Below are 23,794 nucleotides of genomic sequence, written 5' to 3' on the forward strand. Positions count from 1 at the left end.
TGTCCATGTTCTGCGCTTCCAAGGTTTGAAGCAAGATAATATGAGCTGCGAAAGTATGTTCCTGACCAACCTTTTGAACAATGTTTCTCGAGACTCTTACTGGTGACTAGAACTGAACGACCGAACTATTCCCGAGGTCAGACAATAAGTTGCCACAAAAAATCATTATGCAGTGACCACTTTAAAAGGAACGCAGGACCTTGGACTCCTAGCTACTGAGTCAGGCGGTAGCGTAATCATCAGACAGAGTAGCATATCCCCTAACTATCCGGCTGATGTGCCGAATGTTCTATTCGCATCGCGCTTGGTGTACAACTATCGGCCTCCAAGTTGAACTCGCGCATTACTGGCTGTAGTCTGCTCGTACCTTCCATGGTTATAAAAGTGGGATATAGGCCTATAAGCCCAGACATGGATCTTGGAATCGGGGGCCTTTTCGCAAACGTATCCAGGAAACACAGTGCTGTTGCCTTCACTGATACTAATGCAGCGCCGACTTGTACAATCGTACAACAAGTATAGCATGGGTTTGCGAGGCTGAGTAACATCAGCAGTGCGTCACACCTCTACCGAGACGGCCATCAGCAAGCCAGAGATTGAGTGTTGACACTATTCATGCGCTTGAATCTCTAGGGACAGACATCAGGTATCAATCCCAAGACTCGGTCACGGACTGTCGTTCCCTCAGACCTAGACAAAAAGAAACTGAGAATTACTACCTACATGGTGTCCGAAGCTATAGCTCCAGGTAACAATAACAGGATATTGTTCAAGAATGCTTGCTGCTAAAAGATGATAGCTGACCATGAATCATACTGTAAAACCTGCTAAGGGTTTCAGTGGTAGACGGAACTCACCATCTGACACCATGAAGGGAGCACAGAACGAAATAAGGCAAGGATGGCATATGGGAAATGAGCACAGAAACGTACGGAGTAGGTGGATATTAAAATAATACTATTCTTTCTGTGGGCAGACTAGGGTATGGTTCCTGGATAGGTACACATATGGTACCCATTTAAGGTTGTCAGTATGCACTCCCTCAAAGCCCTTGAACCAAGTATCATTTATGCCGCCCTTGAATAGATTATCTTCGCCACTAGGGTTTACTTAGTATCAATGCTCGCTAAGGCACCATCGATGAGCTTATCCAAGCCCTACGGATTTAGCAGCGGGAAACGAAATGCTCATACCTTGAAAGAACACTAATCAATGCACTGAGCCATTACTATTACATACCATACAGATAATCGCAAGGCAGATCAAAGGACTGACTTTCTCATACAATATAGTAAGACACGCCGCATAGATAGTTAGGGCTCTATCTATCTAAGTAGAGCAAGTTACATCAGCAGAGCTTTTCGAGAGCACAATTCTCGCCCTCCACGCTGTTACATCTAAGTCTCAAGAGCAGTTTACATACTATGGCTTTCAGAATGCGCTCGAATACTTTACTTTCCCGCTCTTACGCTGGTTCTAAGTACCGCCGGCTGTGCGCGTATTCCGTACCAAAACCCGCAGAGAAAAGTTGTCTGGAGTTAGTGACAACCAAGGGAAGCGCTACCCCGAGACAGCTGGCACAGTCAGGGGCTAAGAGCTGGGATACGAGTATACCAGAATGGATACCGTATCCGGTCTTCCCCAACATCAGTGGTGCTTTGTCGCTACCGAGTTCTCAAATTGGGATACCCTGGGTTCTCTTGTTCAGAGTTAAGTCCCTAATAATGTCAAGATGCTTCAAGACAGAGAAAGTTGCGGGATTATTGGTGCATTCGGTTTCGACCCCTGATACGTCAAGAAAGCGCTTGGGGAAAGCAAGTCCGAGCATCGCACTGTCCTCGTATGCAGACGCGGTACCTCAGCTGTGACATAGGTGGCAATTTCTTGAGACGGCAAGATAGGCCTGGCCACGCTGGCTCTTCTTTTGCCTCAGCAGGAAGTCAATAGCCTATAGGGTACCTGTTTCTGCACCTTGGCAACTGCCCCGGGCCGGAACGCCCGCTTCACAATGCTGGGGGATAAGTTGAGTGATGTGTCAACCGCAGTGAACGTCTCGGGGATGGAGGTCAGGAACACTCGGGACTCAGGAGTCAGAACCTTGCTTCCCTCTCAAACCTTACTGTACATACTCTGTAGACGAAGGTACCGCCAAGATCCGGAATTTGGAATCGAATCCGCTCGTAGGGCTTGTGCTCTTTGCCGCACCGTCTAGTCCCTACCTAGACTAGAATCCAGCAGGCGACGATCCATCCGTATCGGAGAGCAACCCACCGACGAGTTTTGAGCACTAAGCAGAAAGCCAAAGCCCCTTGCTTTGGCATTGCTATGGTGGCAACGAGCCTTCGCGGCGGTTGGTAGGCTTGATGGTGATCAAGCAGTTCAAACTGCATTCTGGGCTTGATGCTTCGCGGATAGCGGCGTGCCGCGTGCTCGCGTCGATGCTGACTGCTGCGTCAGCCGGATGCTGTACGGGGTTCCCGGTTGACGCCGTCAGCCTCTGTGGAGGAGCCACCTCCTGGAATCCCCTCAAAATCTCGAGGTAAAAGCCAATCGCCAGTGGGGACAATCCTGCCGGGATGGAAATATGATTGATCATTTCGCGTGGCATAGCCTTCCCGGTGAGCCGGTCACATTTGCGCCCGCCAATGCATCGACGGGCTCAATTGGGACTCGACTCACTCGAATCTTGAGAGTCGAGCATATCCCGTCGTCAATCGCTAGGCTTGTCCTGCAGATATTGAAGTTAGTTTAACTATGCTGTGTAACGACACCCATAATACCTATCGTGTTACAAGATAAGTCGAGTCGAGTTCCTGCTGAGTGTGCTCAGGTACCCTGAACCATGATCTGGCGAGTGTCTACATACGCACTGCCAAAAATATCCTGGACCATAAAGTGGAGAACAGAGTCTTGTCTTGACTTCTTGAGGCGAGAAATTAAGACTGGAGATTTGGTGTCTTCGCGGGGTCCTTCTCTACGGAGTAGAGTCGTGTTTTATGAGGCCTTTTGAATACCGTGCAAAGGAAAGCTGTCAATCGTACAGATACTAGAGAATTAAATAAGAAACGTAATAATATTTAAAAGCTGGAGCTAACTAGGGTTTATATAAATAATTTAAGCTTTTAAAAATAATAAAAATTTTAAATACTTTTACTAACACTTTGTGATATTTAAAAAACTGTAAATATTATAGTTATATAAGTAAGTAATTTAGTAGTAAGTATTATAATATTTTAATTAAAACTACCTAAGGTACCTAAGCGCTATTAAAATACTATAATACTTTTTTATTAAATTAAGTAATTGTTATTATTAGCTAACACGCCCTTTTAACACCTACTTACTTTTAAATTAATTAAAAATAAGGCTAGAGATATTTACTAAACCTAGTATTTTAATAAATTTTTAATATTATTATTTAATAAGTGCCTTTATAAAACTATTTATAATTATTTAGTTAATAAAAATTTATTTAATTTAAAAATTTTTATGCTAAACTTCCTACCTAAGCTATAAATTATAAATATTAATATAATAAAGCTTTAAGTAAAGTTATATATTAATATTAATAAAAATATTAATTATTTATTTATTATTATATTAAATTAAAAGCTAGTATTAAAAATTAAATTATATTAAATTAAAAACCTAGTACTATTAGTAAGTTATTTTAAAGGCCTTAAATAAAGTAAGTAATTTTATTTTAATTATTAAAGTTATAATTAAGTGCTGCTTTATAACTTTTTATTTAATTAAATTTTTATATAGCTTATAAATATAGCCTATATTAAAAAATTAATTAAAGTAATTTATAAATATTATATTAAAATATAATTTATAAATTTTATATTTTTTTAATAAAAACCTTATTTCTAAAGCTATTTAAACTAAAGTATTTAAAAATAAAAAAGTATATATTATAAAAATAAAAAATAAGTTAATTTACTACATGTTAATAATAATTTATAAAATTAATAAAATATTTTAATAAGTAGCTTATTATATAAAAAATATTTAAATAAATAAGGGTACTAATATATTTAATAAATTTAATTTTTAACCTTATTTTTTTAATATTTTTAAAGGTAACTATATTAAAGTTTAAATAAAACTTGCTAGGTAATAAAAGCAGGGTAAAAAATAATTAAATTATAATATTTAAGTAAAATTAATTTATAATAGCTTTAATATAAAAATCCTAAAAAAATTAAAGCTTGCGCTAAGGCCTATCCTAAAAAATTTAAATTTTTAAAAATTATTTAGCTTTACTAAAATACTAAAGCTTATACTTTATTAAGAATTTTTTTTAAAAGTAGTTATTATAAAGTAGCCTTGCTTGGTAAAAAGGTTTATAAAAATAAGATTATTTATATATACTAAAAAAATTATTAATTTATTAATAAAAAGGTATTTTTTTAGGTATTATAATAAAGCTAAATTTATATAAAATAGTAGTTAAATTAAATTATTAAAGGCAGGGAAACTTTTTAAGGCTATAAATAATTTTAAAAGCTTTTAAAAGCTTTTTTTTTTACTTATAGCTATTTAAAAATTAAAGGTATATAGGTTTATTAAGTCCTATATTAAAAAAAGTATTAATAATATTATATTACCTTATATTTATATTAAAAAAGGTAATAAGTGCTATAATAACTTAAAAAAAATAAGTAAAAATTATAATTACTTAATTATTTTTATAATTAATTAGTTTAAAATTTTTATATATATAAATTTAAGCTTTAGCCTTAAAAAAGTAGCTATTTATATTAAACTTATATATAAATACCTATAATAAGGGGATTAGCTTATTTAAACCTACTTTTTATTTATTAACTACCTCCCATGCTCCCATTTTTTAAGTTTATTTAATTTAAAATTAATAGCTTTAAAAAATATATTTTTTAATAAATAGTTTTTAAAATTCTTTTAGTGCTTAAAAAAAGGCGGTAATTTATTTTAATAAAAGTATTTTTTTAGGGTTTTAATAAAAAGCGGAAAAGGCAAATTATATATAATTATAAAAAATAAAATTAAAAATAATTATAGTAATAATATAGCTTACATAGCTTATTAAAGTATTTAAATAAAACTTAAAGTTTTTTTAATTACTTTAAAATACTAGTTTTTATTTAATTAACTATTTAAAAAAAATAATAGGTTTAATTCTTGGTTTTTTACCTTTTTTTATATTTTTAATAATAAAATAAATAAAAGTTTAAAAGCGGGCTTGCTTTACTTTTTATAATAATTATTAATTAACTAGGTTTAAAAATAAATTTTTTTAAGTTTAAAAATATATAACTTATTATAAAGGCTATAATAGCTTATTAAAAAAACTAGCTAATATTAATTTTTATATAAAAACTTTATAATATTAAGGTTTTAAAGTAAGGTCTAGAGTAAAAAAAGGTAAAAAGCCTTTTAATAAATTAAAGGCCTTAATTTTATTAAAATTAGGCCTAGGTATAACCTTATACCTAAATTTTTTTTTATTTTTATTTTTTTTTAATATTTTTATTTTTAAATATCTTTATTACCCTTGGCTTGCTTATTATTAAAACACCCTTATTTTTTTAAAAAAAATTTAGTAAAGTTTAAATTTAAGTTTATATTTTTAGTAATATAGCGGCAAGAGGGCGGTTTAAAAACCTTAACTAATAATTTAAAAAAATTAATTTAAATATTAATAATAAGAAATGGTTTTTATAAATTATAAAGCCAGGATTTATTAAAAATAATATTTTTATAAGCTTTAACACGCTAATCTTAAAAAAATTAAATTTACTAAATATTTAAGGCTTAATAACCTATAAAATATTTAAGTAAGGCCCTTAGCTTTATTTTATAAAAATTTTTTTTTAAAATCTTCTTACCCAGGAGTGTGAGGCGCTTTTGTATACTACGCTGAGATTAGGAGAACGTGAATTACCGCAATAGGAAAGTGTTGTGTATTTATAATAAGAACTAATTGCTAATTCTTTAAGTTAGAGTTTTAAGTTAAACTTAATATTTTATATATTATATAACTAACTACCGCCTTGGCGCGTGGTTAAATTAATACTAAAGTTTTTTTATTAGGCGGCCTTAGGCCGCTAGATTATATTATTATAATATTATATAATTATAATATTATAATAATAATAATAATATTTTTTTTTTTAAGTAATCGCGCCCTTGTAATCTATAAATTTATATTTTTTTTTTATAAAAAGTAATTTAAATTATAGATTTTATTAAGCACTATAAAATAAGCTATTTTTAGGTTTATAAAGTATTATAGTTTGCGTGTAATTTATATTTAAAGTTAAAAATAAAAAATTAATTTAATTACCTTACTTTATTACTAGATTTAAATATAGTATTACTGCCTGTAGTAGCTAGGCATAGTATCTTAGTTTTAATATTAAAGTGCCCTTATAATCTTTTTTTTTTTTTTTTTTTTATATTTTTTTAATATTTAAAGCAAGATAGCTCCTGTAAGTATACACCTTTTTTATTATATTTTTATTATTTTTTAATTATTTAATTATATTTTTAAAGTTAAAATATCTTATATTTATTCTTTCCCATGCTTTTTAAGCGCGGTATTATTTATTTTAGTAATATTAGCTATATATTAGTATTATTAAGTTTATATATTTTATTTTACTTTATACTTAGTTATTATAATATAGCTTTAAGCTTTAAATAGCTAAATCTTCTTATTTTTATACTTTTTTTAATACTTTTAGCAGTTATTTATAATATATAATTATTTTATTTTAGCTATTAATATATTATTATATTAGCCTTTTATTTACCTTTTTTTTGTGCCTTACTGCGTATTTACCTTTTTAATTTAGTTAATAAGCTTCTTGTATTTAATTCTTCTTATTTTTATATTTTTAAAACTATTTTTAATAGTTAAATTAAATATAATTTACCTTTATTATAGCCTTTATTATACCACGTGTTTTTAACCCTATTTTATTTTTTAAGGTTTTTTACGCTTGCTTTTTGCTTTATGTTTTTTTTATTTTAATACTTAATATAGTTTTATATTATACTTTAAATGCTGTTATTAGTGGTTATCTAGCTTGTTATAGTATTTTATTTTATATTTTTTTATTATAGTAGTTAAGCCTTGGTTTTAGCCTTTACTTTTTATTTTACTTTTAATATATAAAAATTATGTTTTCCTGCCCATGCTTTATAGTATTAATTATTAATATATTTTTTAAAATAACTTATTTTTATTATGCTCGCGCTGCTGCCCTTATTACTAATTTTATTATTATTATTTTTTTTATATTTTTAATATAACTTTTAGCCCTAGCCCTGGCTTTTTTAATACTTACCCTGGCCCTTTTTACTTTATTACCTTTTAATTTACTTTAGGCTTGCTGTTTTTAATGCATGCTTTTTACCACCTAAAAAATTAGTTATTATTCTTATGTGTGGGTAGTAACCTAGTATTTTAAATATACTAAGCCCGCGGGTAAAAGGTATAATTACTATAAAAATAATTATAAAACCCTAGTAAAATATATTATATTTAATATAACTATAATTTAGCTAAAACTGCTTTAGGTTTTAGGCCTATATAATATTATATATATTAATAATAATAATTTATAAAAAAATATAAATATTATAATATTAAAAAAAGCTTATAATACCTTTTTTATAGCTATCCAGGCTATTATAACTATAGGCGTAGTTACTTTTTTTATTAGTTTAATTATATTAATATTTAATTTAGAATTTTTTTTAGCTAGTGCCCGTGTGGTTTATAATAATATTATTATTTATAAGTTATAATTATACTTTACTAATATAGTTTGTATTAATATTATATATAGTTTTTATTTATATCTTTAGGCTATTTACCACTACTGCCTTGGCAGCTACTTTTACCTTTTATACTAGCATGGCTTTAGCTATTAATTATATATTTATATATTTAATTTATCCTATATTATATTACTAACTTTATTATAAACCTATATTTTTTTTAGTTTGGCGTTTATTATACTACGGTGTTATTTAAGGTTGTTATTTAGTTAGCTTTTATATTAGGGGTTGGTATTAGTGCCCTGCTAGGTGTTATTTTTATATTAGGTATTTAGGGTTTTACACGCCGCGCCGCCTAGGCACTTATTTAAGTTTTATTTTTTATTTTATTTTATTTTTTATTTTATTTTATTTTTTTTTTTGTTAAAGGCCCTGCGGGCGCTGCTAATTAGTAAAAATAAAATATACTTTTTTTTTTTATAATTACTTATAGCTTATAAAAAGTAGACTTTTAAGTATGCCTTTTTTTTACCCTTTATAGTTTATTTTTATAGGATTACTTAAACTTATTAAGTATTATAGTTTTAGTAATATAAGCTTTTAGCTTTTATATATTATTTTTTATGTTATTTTAACCCTATTACTTTATAAAATATTATACTTTATTTTTATATTTATAAATATTAAGAATTTTTTTAATAAAGTATTCTTTCTTGCTATTTACTAGTATAGGACTAATATTTAATGCTTAAAATAGGTTATTTTAGTAGGGTTTTAAAAATATAATATAAAAAATATTATATAACTAGTATATATTTAGTGGGAGTAGTAGCTTATATAACTACCTTTTTTATTTTATAATTATTAAAAATGGGCTAATAAATATTTTACTTAACTTATAATTTAGCCTCGCGAACTTAATATTTTTTATATATAATATAATATAGTTATTAATTTTAAAGCTTATTTTTTTATACTTTTTATTATACTACATGGCTATTACCTTTTTTAATTTTTATAATTACTTTTTTAGCTTTATATAAATCTTTTTAAATTTTATAGCCCTTTAAAGTTTAATATTTAATATATGCTTTAGTCCCTTAATATTAATATATATAATAGCTTTTAAGTTTATAAGGGCCTTAGTAAGTATATAATTTATAAATTATTTATACGTGTTATTATTTATAAATTATATTATTTTAATCTAGTATAGCTAATTATTTTAATGCTAGTTAATATAAGCGCGAAAATAGTACTTAAAAACTTGGTTTTACCTTTTAGTCTAGCTGTTTATTTACAGGTAATATATAATAAATAGTTTTTATTTTATATCTAGGTAGTGGCTTAGCGTGGCCTAAAATATACTAGTAAAAAAACTTTTATAATTACTAACCATGTTTTTTAGTATATTAATAAAGCAAAAAATATTATTTATAAGGGTATTTATAAGTTATTTTATATTAATACTTTTTAAGCAAGGGATGTATTATATAAATTTAATATATATTTTAATTATTACTAGGATAGTATTATACACGCGCTTATTATACTTTATAGGTAGTAATTTAATAATAAAATTTATGTTAATTTATTTTATAGGTACTTTTAATAAATTTAGTGATTTTAAAAGTTTATATAGCTTGTGTTTATAAACCATAATTTATTAGTATTTATTATATTTTTTAACATGCTTTTTAATATATTTAGTTATGTCCGGCTAATAATACCTTTATAAAATATTTATAATAATAATATTAACACCTTGGTGTCCGCCTTGGGGTTTATTATAATTTACTTTTATAATTTTTTTATATAATACCACTAACTTTGGCATATAGGCTTGGCCTTTAAAATATAATAAGCTATTATTTATTACTTTTTAATACTTAAAATTTTTTACATATTTTAAATTTATAAAATTACCCTTTATTTTCTTAGACTTTTTATTATAGTTTTAGGCTACTTATAGTAGCTTTTTAATACTTAGTTATAATTTATTTATATACTAGTTTTTATTAACCATAACTACTTATATATTAATTTATAACTTAAATTTAGGGTGTAATAGCATTTAATTACTTAATTATTTTTATAATTTATAAAAAACTATTTTACTTATAGCTTTTTTTTTTTTTTTTTAAGAATATAGTCTGCTTTTTTACTTGGAGTATTTACTAGGTTTTTTACACTTAAATAATACTTAATAATAAAGTTAAAAGCTATAAGTTTTTTAGCTTATTACGCTTGCCTTTGCATTAGGTTTTTAATTATTATAAATTATTATAAATTATTATAATTTATAAGTACCTTAATAAAAAACTTGTTATCTTTAAGATAATGTTTTTAAACTTAAAAGTATTTTATAATTATAAATATCTTAAAGTTATAGGTTTTATAACAGGTTTCTGTATTTTTTAACTTATAAAACTAAAAGGTAATTAAATATTATTATATGTTTTTTACTAGTTAAAATAGTACTTTAGTAATAGTATATCCTAAGGTATTAGTTTATAATTATATATATAATTTTAGGTTAAAGTATCTTAATAGGGGCCACTTTGTAAACCTAAGGCATAATATATTAAATATTTTTAATACTTTTTTTTTTAATAAGTATTTTATAACCATGTTAATTTTTATAAGGTTAAATAACACTGCCATAACTTAGCTATAATTTTTAATAAATTTTTAGTAAAAACTATAAAATTTTAAGAAAAATGCTACTTTTTTTATATTTTTTAATATTAGCCACTTTGTGATGGTCTAAACCCTTTTTAATTTTATTTTAATTTTATTAATAGTTATAATAAAGCCCAAGAAGTTAATTTTTTTAATATAAAATAAGTATTTACTAACTTTTATATATAGCTTAAAATTACATAGTTTTTTAAGAATTATTTATATATATTATTTATATTTCTTTTTATTTTTTAAGAAAATAATAATATTATTTAAGTAAGTAATATAAATTATATTAATTAGCCTAGCTAGGGCGCGGTTTATATAAAATTAAAATATTACTAGTATATTTATTAATTTAAAAGGCATAACTTAGTATTTATAAAGCCTAAAGCGTGTTTTAAACGCTATTTTTTACTTATTTTTTTTATAAATTTAAAATTTATAGTATATATCGCGTAAATTAAGCTGTATAAAAATTTTTTTTATTTTTAAATAGTTAAAAGTCGCGTTAAGTAATGGTAAAGGGTATGTATTTTTAATTATAATAGCATTTAGGCCTTAGTAGTTAATATAAAAATATAGGCYACTATTTTTTTTTAGTATAAATAGCACTAGAGCTCCCGCAGGGCTTTTTAATAAATATATTTAACTTTTTTTAAGGCTTTTTTAATATATTCGCGTAGGACCTTAAGCTTTTTTAAAAATAATAAGTAAATATACTTACTTAAAGGCTTAACACTAGGTTATAACTTAATTATATAATTATATAAGTAATAAAATATAAAAATATTTACCTTTACTTTAAAAAATATATTTATATATTTATAGTATTATTTAAATAGCAGGATTTTTTTAACCTTTACTTTATTAAGGTGTATTATAACATGGTTTCCTTACTTAAAAATTTATACTAAAAATACTTTAATTTTTATAGTAATTTTTATAATATATTCTTATGCTATTATTATATACTACAAGTATTTAAAATTATATTTTATTTTTTAATTATATATTTAATTACTAGTACACTAGTTTAAAATAAGTATTGCGGCTAAAAGCCACGGGAACCCTAAAATTATATTATAACTATTAATATTAATAGCTTTAAAGTTTTACTAATAATAGCATATATTATACTTAAAGTCTTTAGCATAAACCATAAGTATATATCTCTTGTAAAATATTATTATATAGTTATTAATTATATATACTTTATAAGCTAATCCCTTATTTTACATAAGATAAGACTTTGCCTAGCGCTAGTTTATAAAATTTACTTTTATTTTAAAGTTAATAAAAACTCTTATATATTATTATTTTTTATTTTTTTTTTTATTTTTACCTAGATTACCTAGGCCCGTGGTATACTTTTTTATTTTATATAAATTTTTAAAGCTTGCACCACGCAGAGCTTTAAGGTTTTATATTTTTTATATTATTAAATTTACTTAAGGGTTATTATTATAAAGGCACTTTTTTTTTTAACCTTCGCCTAGTAACTAATAATATTATTTAAAGTATTTAATATAGTTATAATTTAGGTATTTGCCTGGGTATAGTTTTTTTATAAATAAGTAATTACTTAAATTACTAGGTTATTTTATGCTAGTGTTTATTTTTACACCTTTTTTTAAAATAGATAGTGCTTTAACTTTTGTTATTAATAACCTAGCGTGTGTTTAGTTTAGGAATTTTTGTTTTTTTTTATAATAGTCTTTTTTTATCTAGGTATGTTATTTTTAATGCTAGTTAAATATAATATATAGTTTTTATAATATTTTAGTTTTTAGTATTTATAAATAAGGAATTTTTTTTATATATTTTTTAGGATTTTTTAATATAGGTACCTTTTGCGCTAGTTGTTCTTGTATTTATAAAATAGGTATTTTTTAATTTAATTTAGTAATTATGTAAATTACCTAATAGTTTACCATAATTACTATTTTATATTACCCTATTTAATAAGCAAATTATTAACAAGTATAATTTTATTATTAATTATTTTAATTAGTATATTAAGGAATTTTTTCCAGGTAAATATAGGTTTTACCTTATGGATATTAAACTATTTATATTAATAATTTTTTACTAGAAATTTAATAAATTAAGATATTTTATAATTATTATTAGGATAGTAGGTTAGAAAGGTTTTAAAGTATGTTTTTATATTTAATTTTTAATTATTAAATTTTTTAATATTATTTACTTAGTATAGTTTTATAGATAGCAGTTTTTTTAAAAAAAATTTTTTAAGGCGTGTAGCTACTATTATAATTAGTTTTATAATAGTTTTTTTAAGGTTTGCAAGGGTGTTAAAGTTTATTTAATAAAAAATTATTAGTTACTTAATAAATTAAATAGGGGTATTATATATTTATTAATTAGCTTTAGCTATTATAATTTACTAGCGTGCCTTTTTAATTTAAGCATAAATTTATTAATATTTTTTTTTTTTTTATGGCGCTCTTGTTCCTGTAATTTTTTTTTTTTWTTAAAATTATATTTAGTATTGCTTATAGTTTCTTGGTAGTTTTTTTATTACTTTTATTTTTATGCCCTTAAGTAAGTGCTTTGTGTTTTAATATCCCTTATATAATTTAATTTTTATTAATAAGGGTGCCCTTAGGTTCCTTTAATTAAAAGTTTATAAATTTTTTTTAGGCATGTTAGTTAATTATTAAGTTAATATTTATAATTATTTTTTTAAAGTATTATTTACTAGCCCCTAGGATTAAGTTTACTACTTAGCTATTATATAAAATAAGTTTTTTTTTAAAAAAAAAAGTAATTAAAACTATAAGGCGCTTTTATATACTATACTAAAATTAAAAAAATATAAATTATTATAATAAAAAAGTATTATATATTTATAATAAAAATTAATTACTAATTTTTTAAGTTAAAGTTTTAAGTTAAACTTAGTATTTTATATATTACATAACTAACCGCCGCCTTGGCGCGCGGTTAGATTAGCGCCAAAGTTCCTCTGTCAGGTGGCCTCAGGCCGCCGGATTGCGTCATTGCAACACTGCGCAGTTGCAACACCATAGTGGTAATAACAGTAAGAAATACCTAATAATTTAAATATTTAAAATATAAGGTTTTTTGTTAATAAGTTTTTTTATAAAGTTATTTAATTAATAGCTTTAATAAAAATTTAATTATTAATATAGGCTGCTGCTTTTATAACCTAAAATTATATATTAAGTAAAATATTCTTATATAAAGCTATTATTTTAACTTTTTAAATTAAAATGCCTTTAAAGCGCTTGGCCATACTATTTTAAAATAAGAAGTATAAAATAGACTAGTTTTAAAAAATACCTTTAAAAATAATAAAGTTAGGAATATTATTACTAAAAATAGATTTATTATTATTAAATAGGAACTTTAAAGTAACTTTATAATAATTTTATATAAATTATATAAATTATTTAATAATATTTTTATAATTACTTTTAAGCTAGTAAGTGTAGGCCTAGTATATTTTAAAAAATTTATTATAAAAATAAGTTACTTATTAATTTTTATTTATTACTAGCTTTATAAAAATAAAATTAATATAAATATAAATAAATAGTTTAGTAATTAGTTTTTTAAGCTATTTAAATATTTATTAAAAAGCCTAATTAATTTAGCAAGTATTATAGTATTTAGGTAATTAAAAATTAAAAATATTAACTTTTTATATTATTATAAAAAAATACTTAAGTACTTTATTATTAATATATTTTAGGTGCTAGTAAAAAGCTTTAAAAATCCCTTAAAGCTATACTTTTTAAGTTAAAATTTTAATTTTTTATTAAGTTAGAGTGTTAGCCTCTTTTAGCTTTAAAATTTTTTTTTAATTTTATTATTTAAAGGCCTAAGAAATAATTTTTAAGGTAAAAAACTAGTTTATTATTTTTAAGTATAAGGGTGTTAAAATTTTAAATATATTTAGCTTTTTAAAAAGGCCTTGCTACTATAATATTAAAATAAAATTTAAAAATATATATAACTTTATATAATATAAATAGTATAATTTTTTTATTAAATACTTTTAAATAAATAAAAATTAATTTATAACCTTATATAATTATAATTATATTTTTAGCTTAAATATTATTACTTTAAAAGTAATTTAAAAAGGTAAAATAACTAAAATTATTATAAATATAAATAAAGGCACTGGTATTAAAAATAAAAATATTTTAAAGTTTTAAATTACTTAAAATATTAAATACTAGGGCTACTTTATAATATTTTTTAAAAATTATAAATTATATATTTTTTTAGCTATTTTACTAAGCTTTCTAGTTTTTAGTATTTTTTTTTTATTTTTAAAAAGCTTGGTATTTTTAACCTTTAACTTTTAAAGCTTCTTACTATATTTATTATTTTTTTTAAGTACTTTATTAATTTTCTTTTTTAATTTTTTATTTATTTTATAGGACTTTAAATAGCATAAATATATAAAATTATAATAAAACTTTATAATATATTTATATTTATAAAAATAAATTAGTTTATTATTAGTTAGTGCCCAGGAAGGTTTATTAATAAAAAACCTTTAATATTTAAATTACTAGTAAAGGGCTAATTTAACTCTCTAGTAAGCATAATAAAGGCTATTTTTTTTATAAAGGTTTTAGTAAAGCTATTAGTAATAAAAAGATACTATTAAAACTTAAAAATAAAGGTAAAATAATTAGTTTTACTAAGTTTTTTATAATTTAATTAATTTATATAGCGCTTTATATAAGCTATTAAGTATTTATTAATAATTTTTAAAAATATTATATTAATTATTTTATTATTAGCCTTAAATTACTTAAAATATAAAATTTTTTAATAAGCATGCTTATAATTTTAAAGCTACTAGGTAACTTTTTTTTATTAAATTAATATAATAAAAGTAGTAATATAATTATTAAAGGCCTTAAGTTTAGTTTTAAAATTAGTAAAAATAAGTTATTACTTTAATTTAATAAAAACCTTTATAATAAGCTTATTTTTAATAATTTACTAAATAAAAAGTATAATTAACTTTTATATAATATTATTAATATTTTAAATTTTTAAAAAAACATGCTTAATATGGTTTTATTTTTAATTAAATATTTTAAATACCTTTTTATTAGCATTATATCTAGGGAGTTAAAAAAGCTTAAAAAAGTTTAATAAGTTATTTTTAAATTAAAATACTTTTAAACTTTTATAATAATTATAATATATAAAATATAGCTATACTATACTAGCTAGTTTTTTTTAAACTTTAAAAAAATTATTATATTTAAGGTACTGGTAATAAAGCTTATAATAACTCTTAAATTAATAAATTAAATATAAAAGTTAAGGTTTAATTAATATTTAATTTTTTAGGTATAAATATAAAAAATAATTAACTATAAAAGGCCTTTATATAATAAAGGGCTAGTACTTAAAAAATATAAATAATTTTAAAAAATTTAAAAAAGGTAAAAATTTAATAAACTAAATTATTAAGCGGTTTTCCGGGCTTATAATTATAAGGCCTTTTAAATATTATATAAAAAAAAGCTGTTAATTATATAAATACTAAAAAATTAAATAAAAAATATAATAATATTTAAAAGCTAGAGCTAACTAGGGTTTATATAAATAATTTAAGCTTTTAAAAATAGTAAAAATTTTAAATACTTTTACTAATATTTTATAATATTTAAAAAACTATAAATATTATAATTATACAGGCAAGTAATTTAGTAGTAGGCGTTGCAGTATTTTAATTAAGACTGCCTGAGGCGCCTGAGCGCTGTCAAAGCACTACAGCGCTTCCTCATCGAACTAAGCGATCTCCACCATTGGCTGACATGTTTTTATGTATCAATTCCAACCCGGGCTTCTGGAACGACGGCGGGACATCGATGTTTCGCGCCTTTCCTATCGCGGCGGCATAAACTACTCCGTAAAGTTTGTCTAACTCTAGCCACATGGACCATGGGAAGTTTGAGATGATCCGCGAGCAGTGCAAATCAGTGGGGTTGGGTATTCGGCGATTCGGAGTTCTCGGTGGTCCATGGAGCCTGGACACTCAAAATCATTGCCCGAACAATGACAGCAACTGCTTAAGCGACGAGCCAAGTATCCTGCAGAGCAAGGATAATATGTTGAGCAGGCATAGGTATGTGTTCTGGCAGCGGCAATAATCCAAATAGCCTCATGATGTGGTTGGGCGTCGCGTCAACCTTTTTGGAGGCTAGAGCAGCAAGATTACGCTCTTAATTACCAAGGACTGTCAACGAGGGTGGAATGATGACGATTGAAGAAGGTTCTGTTCTGAGCTGTAGCTTGTATGCCATTATTCGCGGGTCGATTCATCTGTTTCTGTCAGCACTAGGGCTAGGTATTCCGGTGGGGCTGTCGTGAATGAGATTGTATTCGTATCTTCTGACCAGGGTCCATGAACAAGAATCCGCCAGAAGCAAAGCAATCTCGAATAGGTATAGGCCAAAACCTTGATTCTACTTGTGGATATAGACCAGACAAGTCACTGGACATTGGCAGCCCCAAAAGGCTGTACTCTCGGAGTAACTGTGCGATAGGTCGATTTTATAGGTAGGTAGATACGGTCCGTTTTGCTCAGACCCCGAAGCCCACTGGTCACTTCCGCAGGCTTTCCTGGCAGCGGACTCTTATCCACACGCCAGTCTTTCGGCTGGAACTTATCATCTTGGTCGATGAATGGCAATTGAGCAGCCAGAGCAAAGCCCCCCAAAAAAGAAAGAATAGAGAATCCCTGCTTCCCCGCAAATTGTGATGAAAGTCGAGACTCGATTGCCTCTCTTTCCCCATCACTTCTCATGCGCCGAGCAAACTCTCATTCCGGGGCCCGAGAACGGGATCGGCGGTCAGCACCGCACAGATACCCAGGCATTACTCTCGAGATCTGCCAGAGGCCCGTTCGTTGCAGTGTCAACTTGTTGGAGACTGATGGCGGTGTCACACTTCCGGGTTGACACGCGTTTCCCTGAGCATCTGAATATCGAAGAAGCAAACTCGGTTCTGCTTCGATAAGTGCATTCATTGGTGTTCGTTGCCGCTGGAGAAGAAATTGAGACAATCTGCACTGATTCTGAGGTCAGATGTGGATTGGTTTGTGGATGAGGGATTAACTCGAAGTTCGACATGGTTCTGGGGAATGTTTCCAAAGCCCAGGTTGACAAAACGAGAGCTCTAGGATGGCCCAACGTTGGAAGCTTCTAGGGGATCCTCCCGTCCATCGCCGGGACAGCATTTCCACCGTGGGTCGCAATACCAGACCCGAGTTGACACTGTCGCATTGAGCTGGACCAAAGTTCCTTTGTGCATAGACAATTCATTTGGGGCCTGATATTGATCGGCGTCGATACGACGAGGATGGAACATTAGTCGTCCTGTTGGTCTGGGTCGTGTTATATTCCCAATATAGCAATAGGGACTGAGCAATCAATGATTTTTGAACCTTCGAACCTAGCTCGGTAGCATGTAGCATCGCTGTCATTGGAGAACCGAGGGGCTGCTGCCATGTTATCCCCCTTCTCGACTGCTTGACTGCGTTTCTTGACTTGATGATCATTATGCTGGGTAGGGTTTCCGCTCGACAGAATATGCGAAGAGCTCAAAACATCTCAAAGAAGCTATATGATCCTTGTCAAGTGTGAAAAAAATAATCGACCTCGCAGAATCGATCGCCAACGTTCTAGGGTATGGAGACTTGGCTCGCCTATCAGACGATCGCTCGCCTTTTCTTCAGAGTGGCTAGACCTGCGTTCTGTACTCCGGAATGTATGGTTGTTTGTGTCTCTCATGCATTAGCCTGAACGTATGCCAGCCACAAAGACGTAGTAGTGCCAGAGGATGCCAACCAAGCGTTTTGAAAGCGTACTTTTTTCCCGACTTTTGTCGTCAACTCCAAATATAGCTGGACCACAGTTGCCAGAAAATGATATATCTAGGCCCTCCCAACCGGCATTTACCGTCTCATCTTGAAGGCCGTTCGACAGATTCTATCCAACAGCTCCCCGCTTGGGTTTGCCTTGTTATTTCCCGATCCCAAGCGATCATTTGGACGAGTTCGAAGCCATCCTAAATCAGTCGGCGTGTCTCATTGATCATGACAAGCCACTCATACAGGATGGAACCATTGGCAATGGGCGTCCCCGAGGTCAAGGGCGAGGAACATGGTCAGATGGCGTATCATGACATGGCGCCCCAGACAGCATCGAATGTATGGACCGTCCTGGGGTTGCGTGACCGTGGGCGCAAGTACTGATTATAACATTGTATAGGAGCTTCAGAGCCACCAGCCGGCCCAATTCGCGCTTCCTTACTCCCACTTTGCCATCATGTTTATCGATCAACACGGAGAACTCCAGGCCGAAACATCGCCATGCATTGCCGGCTGTGAGAAAGTAATCTTCACGGACGAGGTGCGGCAACGGTTTCTGAAGCTGGTCAACAAAGAGTGGCAACCTGGTCTGCAAGATGTTCCAGGTGAGTGGGAGTGTTGAGGGGAAGAGGAAGGAGGAAGGCTGCTGACTCCGCTAGGCATGGCGCTGTCCGCCGCTTCGTGGTACCGGTACCACGCGACCCAACACCCACCCGATAGCCTGATCCCCTATGAGTGGCAGCCCCCCCGGTACAAGCGACACAGGCACCTGCGACGTGTCAATCCGGATGATGCAAACGGATGGCTTCTTCCTTCTCCTGCCCCATCCCTGAGGTGCACAACACTTCGCGTCGGGCAGACTCAGGTGCTGCGCAAGTACTATGACAAAGCATTCGAGGATTTAAAACAGCTCAGCTGCCGCGTGGTAGCAAAGGCGTGGGTGAAGTTGGTGGAACCTCGGAAACAAGTCAACTTTCCGTACAACGGAAAGGCCCCGAGCTCCTCCAGACTGCCCAAGCCTCCAGGTCAGGACGAGGAAAAGCCTGACCCCGAGAAGACAAAGCCAACATGGTGGCCCACAGGAGTGAGACACAAAGAGCCGGTACGTCGATATCTCACTCTTTTTTCGAAGCCAAATAGCTTACATCGCGTCATAGGATCATCTCCCAAAACCTGGTGAGTCGTTTTCTCCATGTTCTGCCCTGTGGGACGGTCGTAGCTGACAATAGGCTGTTACGCAGAACGAATCCGGCTCCTGAAGCATATTCTCTGCAACCTGAAAGACAGCCACGATGTCACTGCAGCAAAACTGATTTATGCAAGCTTAGATGTAAGGTCGTCGATCGAGTCGGAGAAACAGAAATCAGTTTTGGACGAGGTTTTGTATGTCCGCAGTATGGAAGAACGCTATTTGGATGGAGAGATTAGTACGACTATCCTTGCTTCAAATCGGATGAGCTATAACGCTAACATCAATCTCACCTAGATGGCGACACCGTGGTCCACGTTTATTATGGTCATATGGAAGAGGAGCCCGAGACCCAAGGGGCTGATTCTGACCGTCTTGAAGCAATGATGGCTGCACAAACAAACCAGCAGCCGACCTGCAGATCGTACCGCAGCATGCCGATCATCACGCAAGAGCTTCCTCATCGGCCTTTACGGAACGGCAAGCGGCCTGCAGACTCTGAGTGCTATCGGCCTATATCACCCGTATCCGCAGGCAGCCGGGACAGTTCTATGGAGAGAAGTCTCGCAACCTATCCACCTGACGTAAAGCCATCTATGCTGCAACGGACTGAGCCAGCTAGAGGTGCCGCAACACCACAGAGCCTTCCTCCTGCGGGGCCTACCTCTTTACCCGACCTCTACGCCCATCAATTTGCAGCCCAGCCCCAGACTACCCATCCTGGATTCTGGGACACGCTCGCTGCGCCTAGTGCGCACCCTCAATTCTCTTTCAACGGATATTGAACGATTATTCCGTATTTATTTTATTGTTTGACTTTTTCTATCTTTCTTAGCGGGTTTGGGTTGTATATATAGGTGTCTTCTGGCGTGCGTCCATAGCGTCCTAATTCAGATTTCGGGTTCCCAACAAGCGCGTGGAATACGAGTAGATACACCTTCTGGCCTGCATACAAGAGTATCTGTGTTATAAGCAACATGTTCTATAGCCATGTCCATAGCATAAAGTAACAATCATAAATCGGCCCAGGCTCGCAGCTAGCCCTAACTTGTTGGCACCTTCAGATTGTCTGCAGTTTCTGTCAATGTAGATAGTTCCTGATTATTCCGGAGACATGCAGTGTACCATCGCAGCAGACTAGACACGCGCTCAGAGTTATAGGCAAACGATTCGGCTCGACGACGTTTCTGGCAAGCCGACATTCGGGATGGTCGTGCACCCATAATCGCCACTATCTGGAACAAGTCGGCGAGTTTGCGGCTCTCAAGAGTCAAGCTCCTTCGGCTTTCGAAAGGCGTCCGTCTCTGCCGACCCTGGGAGCCTCGGCGTCGGCATTCCTGCTCACGGTTTGCTGACTGAACCGGGAAATATAAGCACGGGCATATCGGGCAGGGGACAATACCCATCCGTCGGGTATCACCGACTGTGGAAAGGTTGATGGGTGGTGAATTCCGTGGGAGCAGTTGGTGGATAATCTGCTGCGGAAATAAGAGAGTCATTAATCAGGACAAAGTTTCTCAAAGGCAGCCATACGTACGCAGCCCTACAAAATATGGAGCCACGTCTGAAGCTGTCGCAGAACTGTCCCAGGTAACTGACCGAGGTCAGAGTTGCAGGTCAGAGTTGTACGGAGTTCGGACTCGAAGCTGCCGTGCACCGCCAGTAACCAGCCATGGCTACATTGGTTTCAACCTTGGAAGGCGTTGAGCAATTGGAGAAACTAAATAATGAGAAGCGTAGAATGTTGCACTGTGCGATGGAGGAGGAAAAGCGCGCGGTGCACGTGCCCCATGCCGTCCTAACCTGTCAATCCTCTCACTTTCACTTGCACCGTCATTCATCCCTCTTCTTATTCCCAACATCGAGAGACCTGTCGAGAAGAGCTATTAGTCTGGTCTGAAGGCGATACTAGTGACCGCACCTGGCCATCCTTTATTGCTTCTGTAAGAATGCATTGCCGCTCTTGCTGGAGCAATGCTAACAAAACAATAACTAAAAAGCGTACAGACCAAAGTCGATTACGGCCACTCCCTCAGAGTCCGAAGTCTGTCATCGCCTGCTGCTCCTGAAACACACTATGAATCCACAATAATGGTACCACCACGGAATGTACAAGTTTGTTCCTTCATTCGCTTGACAGCGTTCATTCATCCTGCGTCGAGCTGCCCTCTGAAGGAGCACGACCAGTAGCCCCGGACTCGGAGTCATACCCAGTTGATTGGGACTTGCCAACCAAGTCCTCCAGAGCGTCAGCCAGCTTATCCGGCATACTCAGAAACGGCGAGTGAGAACTTTTGAGCCGGTACGTGAGATCAGTTCCCAGTTTCGCTGCCATCATTTTTTGAAATTGGAGCGGAAGCGCTTGATCTTCTTCGCAGAGGATATAGGTAGAAGGAATCCAATGCCAAGGTTCGTATGTGGATGCTCCTGAAAAGACCGCGCGCGAAGTATGCTCGAGTTCGGATGACCACTTTTGCTGCTCTTCCAAGGTCAAATCATGAAAAGCAGCACTAGGCCCGGCATTGCAGAGGACATTGTCACCCTGATTATGGACCCGTCAGCACGTTTTTTTCATCCTGGGGGAGAGATCGGCTCACATTCACCTCCATCCAAGGCAGGTATTGGCTGCCGAGCATATCAAGGAGACTTTGTCCCTTATCGAGGGCAAACGCAGCCATGTATGCTATTCTGACAACACCACCTTCTTGTCCGGCTGCTTCGCGATCCGCTTTGGCGAGGCCCTCGACAGCACAGGAGGCAACTACACCGCCGTAGGAATGCCCTACGATAACCACATCCTTTCCCTCCACTTCCACCAGCTTTTGCAACACGGACTTCAGAGACGCGACGTCGTCTGTCAGGGTCTTATTTGGGGGCTCGGCACCGATGGAAGGGTGTGCGGGTGTTTCAGATGGGATGCCCTTCTCTGAGAGTCTCGCACGAACAGCGTCAAAGGTAAGAGGGGTTAACCATGCGCCAATCGAGAAGAGAATGGTGGGATTTGTCGCCATCTTGCTTCTGTTGACCTTGGTTTCGGGAACTCGATATCGAGGTTTCAGACCAAACAGCCCAGGCTCGGATTCTTATTTATGAGCATCACCCTCCCGCTCTCTCCACCGCGCGGGATTCTATGTGGGTTCTCATTACGACTTCGAGTGCCATAGGTTGGGTTACGGCACAGCCAGTACGCTGGCTTTGCAACCGCGCTATACACTAAGACATCATTGAAGTATAAGGGTGTGGATTGGTGGAATGCTACGAGCTAATTTCGACCCAAGTCAAACTAACTGGACTACAACTTCCCGAATGAAAGCAATGCATCCTTAGAAGCCGTACCCAGGACACTTGAGGTCCAAAAAAGGTGGCATGCACCTGCCGAGAGTCAGAGCCGTACCGGGGAAGTAGCGGGGACACCGCACCCAAAACCGGGGTACATTTGTGGGTCTATCAGGCCATATACATACGGTAAGGATACAAGACGCGCTTCTGCCTGGGGGCAGAGAAGTCGCCCTCATCGAGTGTCGCGTTATGTGACCTGCCAGTCGAAGTGCATCATGATCTTTCGGCCTCAATGTCGGCCTCAACTTCAGCCTCTTGCTTCGCTATGACCCCCTTAGCCTGTTGTTCGCTTCCCTCTGCGTGGCTCCTTGGCTTTTTTATAGGTACCTCGGCCCGCCCAACCCCCAGAGTCCGATGTGAGGTAGCATGATGCAATCGCAGTGTCCCTCACCAGACGTCGGCGGATACAGAGACGGAATGAATATCAAAGCAAATCCCAGGCACAAAATGCTGCTATAACTAAAAGATATATGGGTATTGAATGCGCCTGCATCTGCTGTTGCGAAACTCTCTTCAAGGACCAAGCAGGTGGGTCGTGGGGGCAGGAACAGAGATACCGTAGGGTGCCTGCGGCTCTTAGTGTCTGCGAGCTTACCACTAGTTGACCACTATATGTCGCTTGATGACGGTCTTAGAAGAGACGACATTCTGTCAGGCTTCATCACTCCAACCCTAATTCTCTTGCCTACTGTGGTGACAGACGTTTTTTTCCGATCGCATGGACAGTTTCAGACTTGTGCTACGGGAAAAGCCTCTCGCCAATCAAGTCGAGCGACAGCTGCAATGCCAAAGAGCAGAGGGTCTTCCCGCTGATGCTGTTCTGGTTGCTGCTTGCAGGAGGCAAGCTCATCTCAAGTAGGCCAAGCGCGCTCCTCGTGACCAAGCTTCATGGGCTGGCACTTAGCCGATTGATGTAT

General features: G+C 32.2%; 2 protein-coding genes across 2 annotated transcripts; one reads left to right on the forward strand and one right to left on the reverse strand.

Annotated features, from left to right (window-relative positions):
- Positions 1–18,595: 18,595 nt before the first annotated feature.
- Positions 18,596–20,323, forward strand: DSM5745_03299 (DUF2841 domain-containing protein; the record flags this gene model as incomplete). The annotated part of the gene is made up of 6 exons (XM_026745315.1): positions 18,596–18,688; positions 18,750–18,954; positions 19,009–19,451; positions 19,507–19,525; positions 19,591–19,776; positions 19,836–20,323. The coding sequence occupies 6 exons, from the start codon at positions 18,596–18,598 to the stop codon at positions 20,321–20,323; spliced, it is 1,434 nt and encodes a 477-aa protein (XP_026606181.1).
- Positions 20,324–21,681: 1,358 nt separating this feature from the next.
- DSM5745_03300 (alpha/beta hydrolase) lies at positions 21,682–22,549 on the reverse strand (the record flags this gene model as incomplete). Its single annotated transcript, XM_026745316.1, has 2 exons — positions 21,682–22,080; positions 22,136–22,549. The coding sequence occupies 2 exons, from the start codon at positions 22,547–22,549 to the stop codon at positions 21,682–21,684; spliced, it is 813 nt and encodes a 270-aa protein (XP_026606182.1).
- Between the last annotated feature and the right edge of the window lie 1,245 nt (positions 22,550–23,794).

The sequence above is a fragment of the Aspergillus mulundensis genome (assembly GCF_003369625.1).
Source record: "Aspergillus mulundensis strain DSM 5745 chromosome Unknown scaffold_2, whole genome shotgun sequence".
In the NCBI taxonomy this organism is placed as follows: Eukaryota; Fungi; Ascomycota; class Eurotiomycetes; order Eurotiales; family Aspergillaceae; genus Aspergillus; species Aspergillus mulundensis.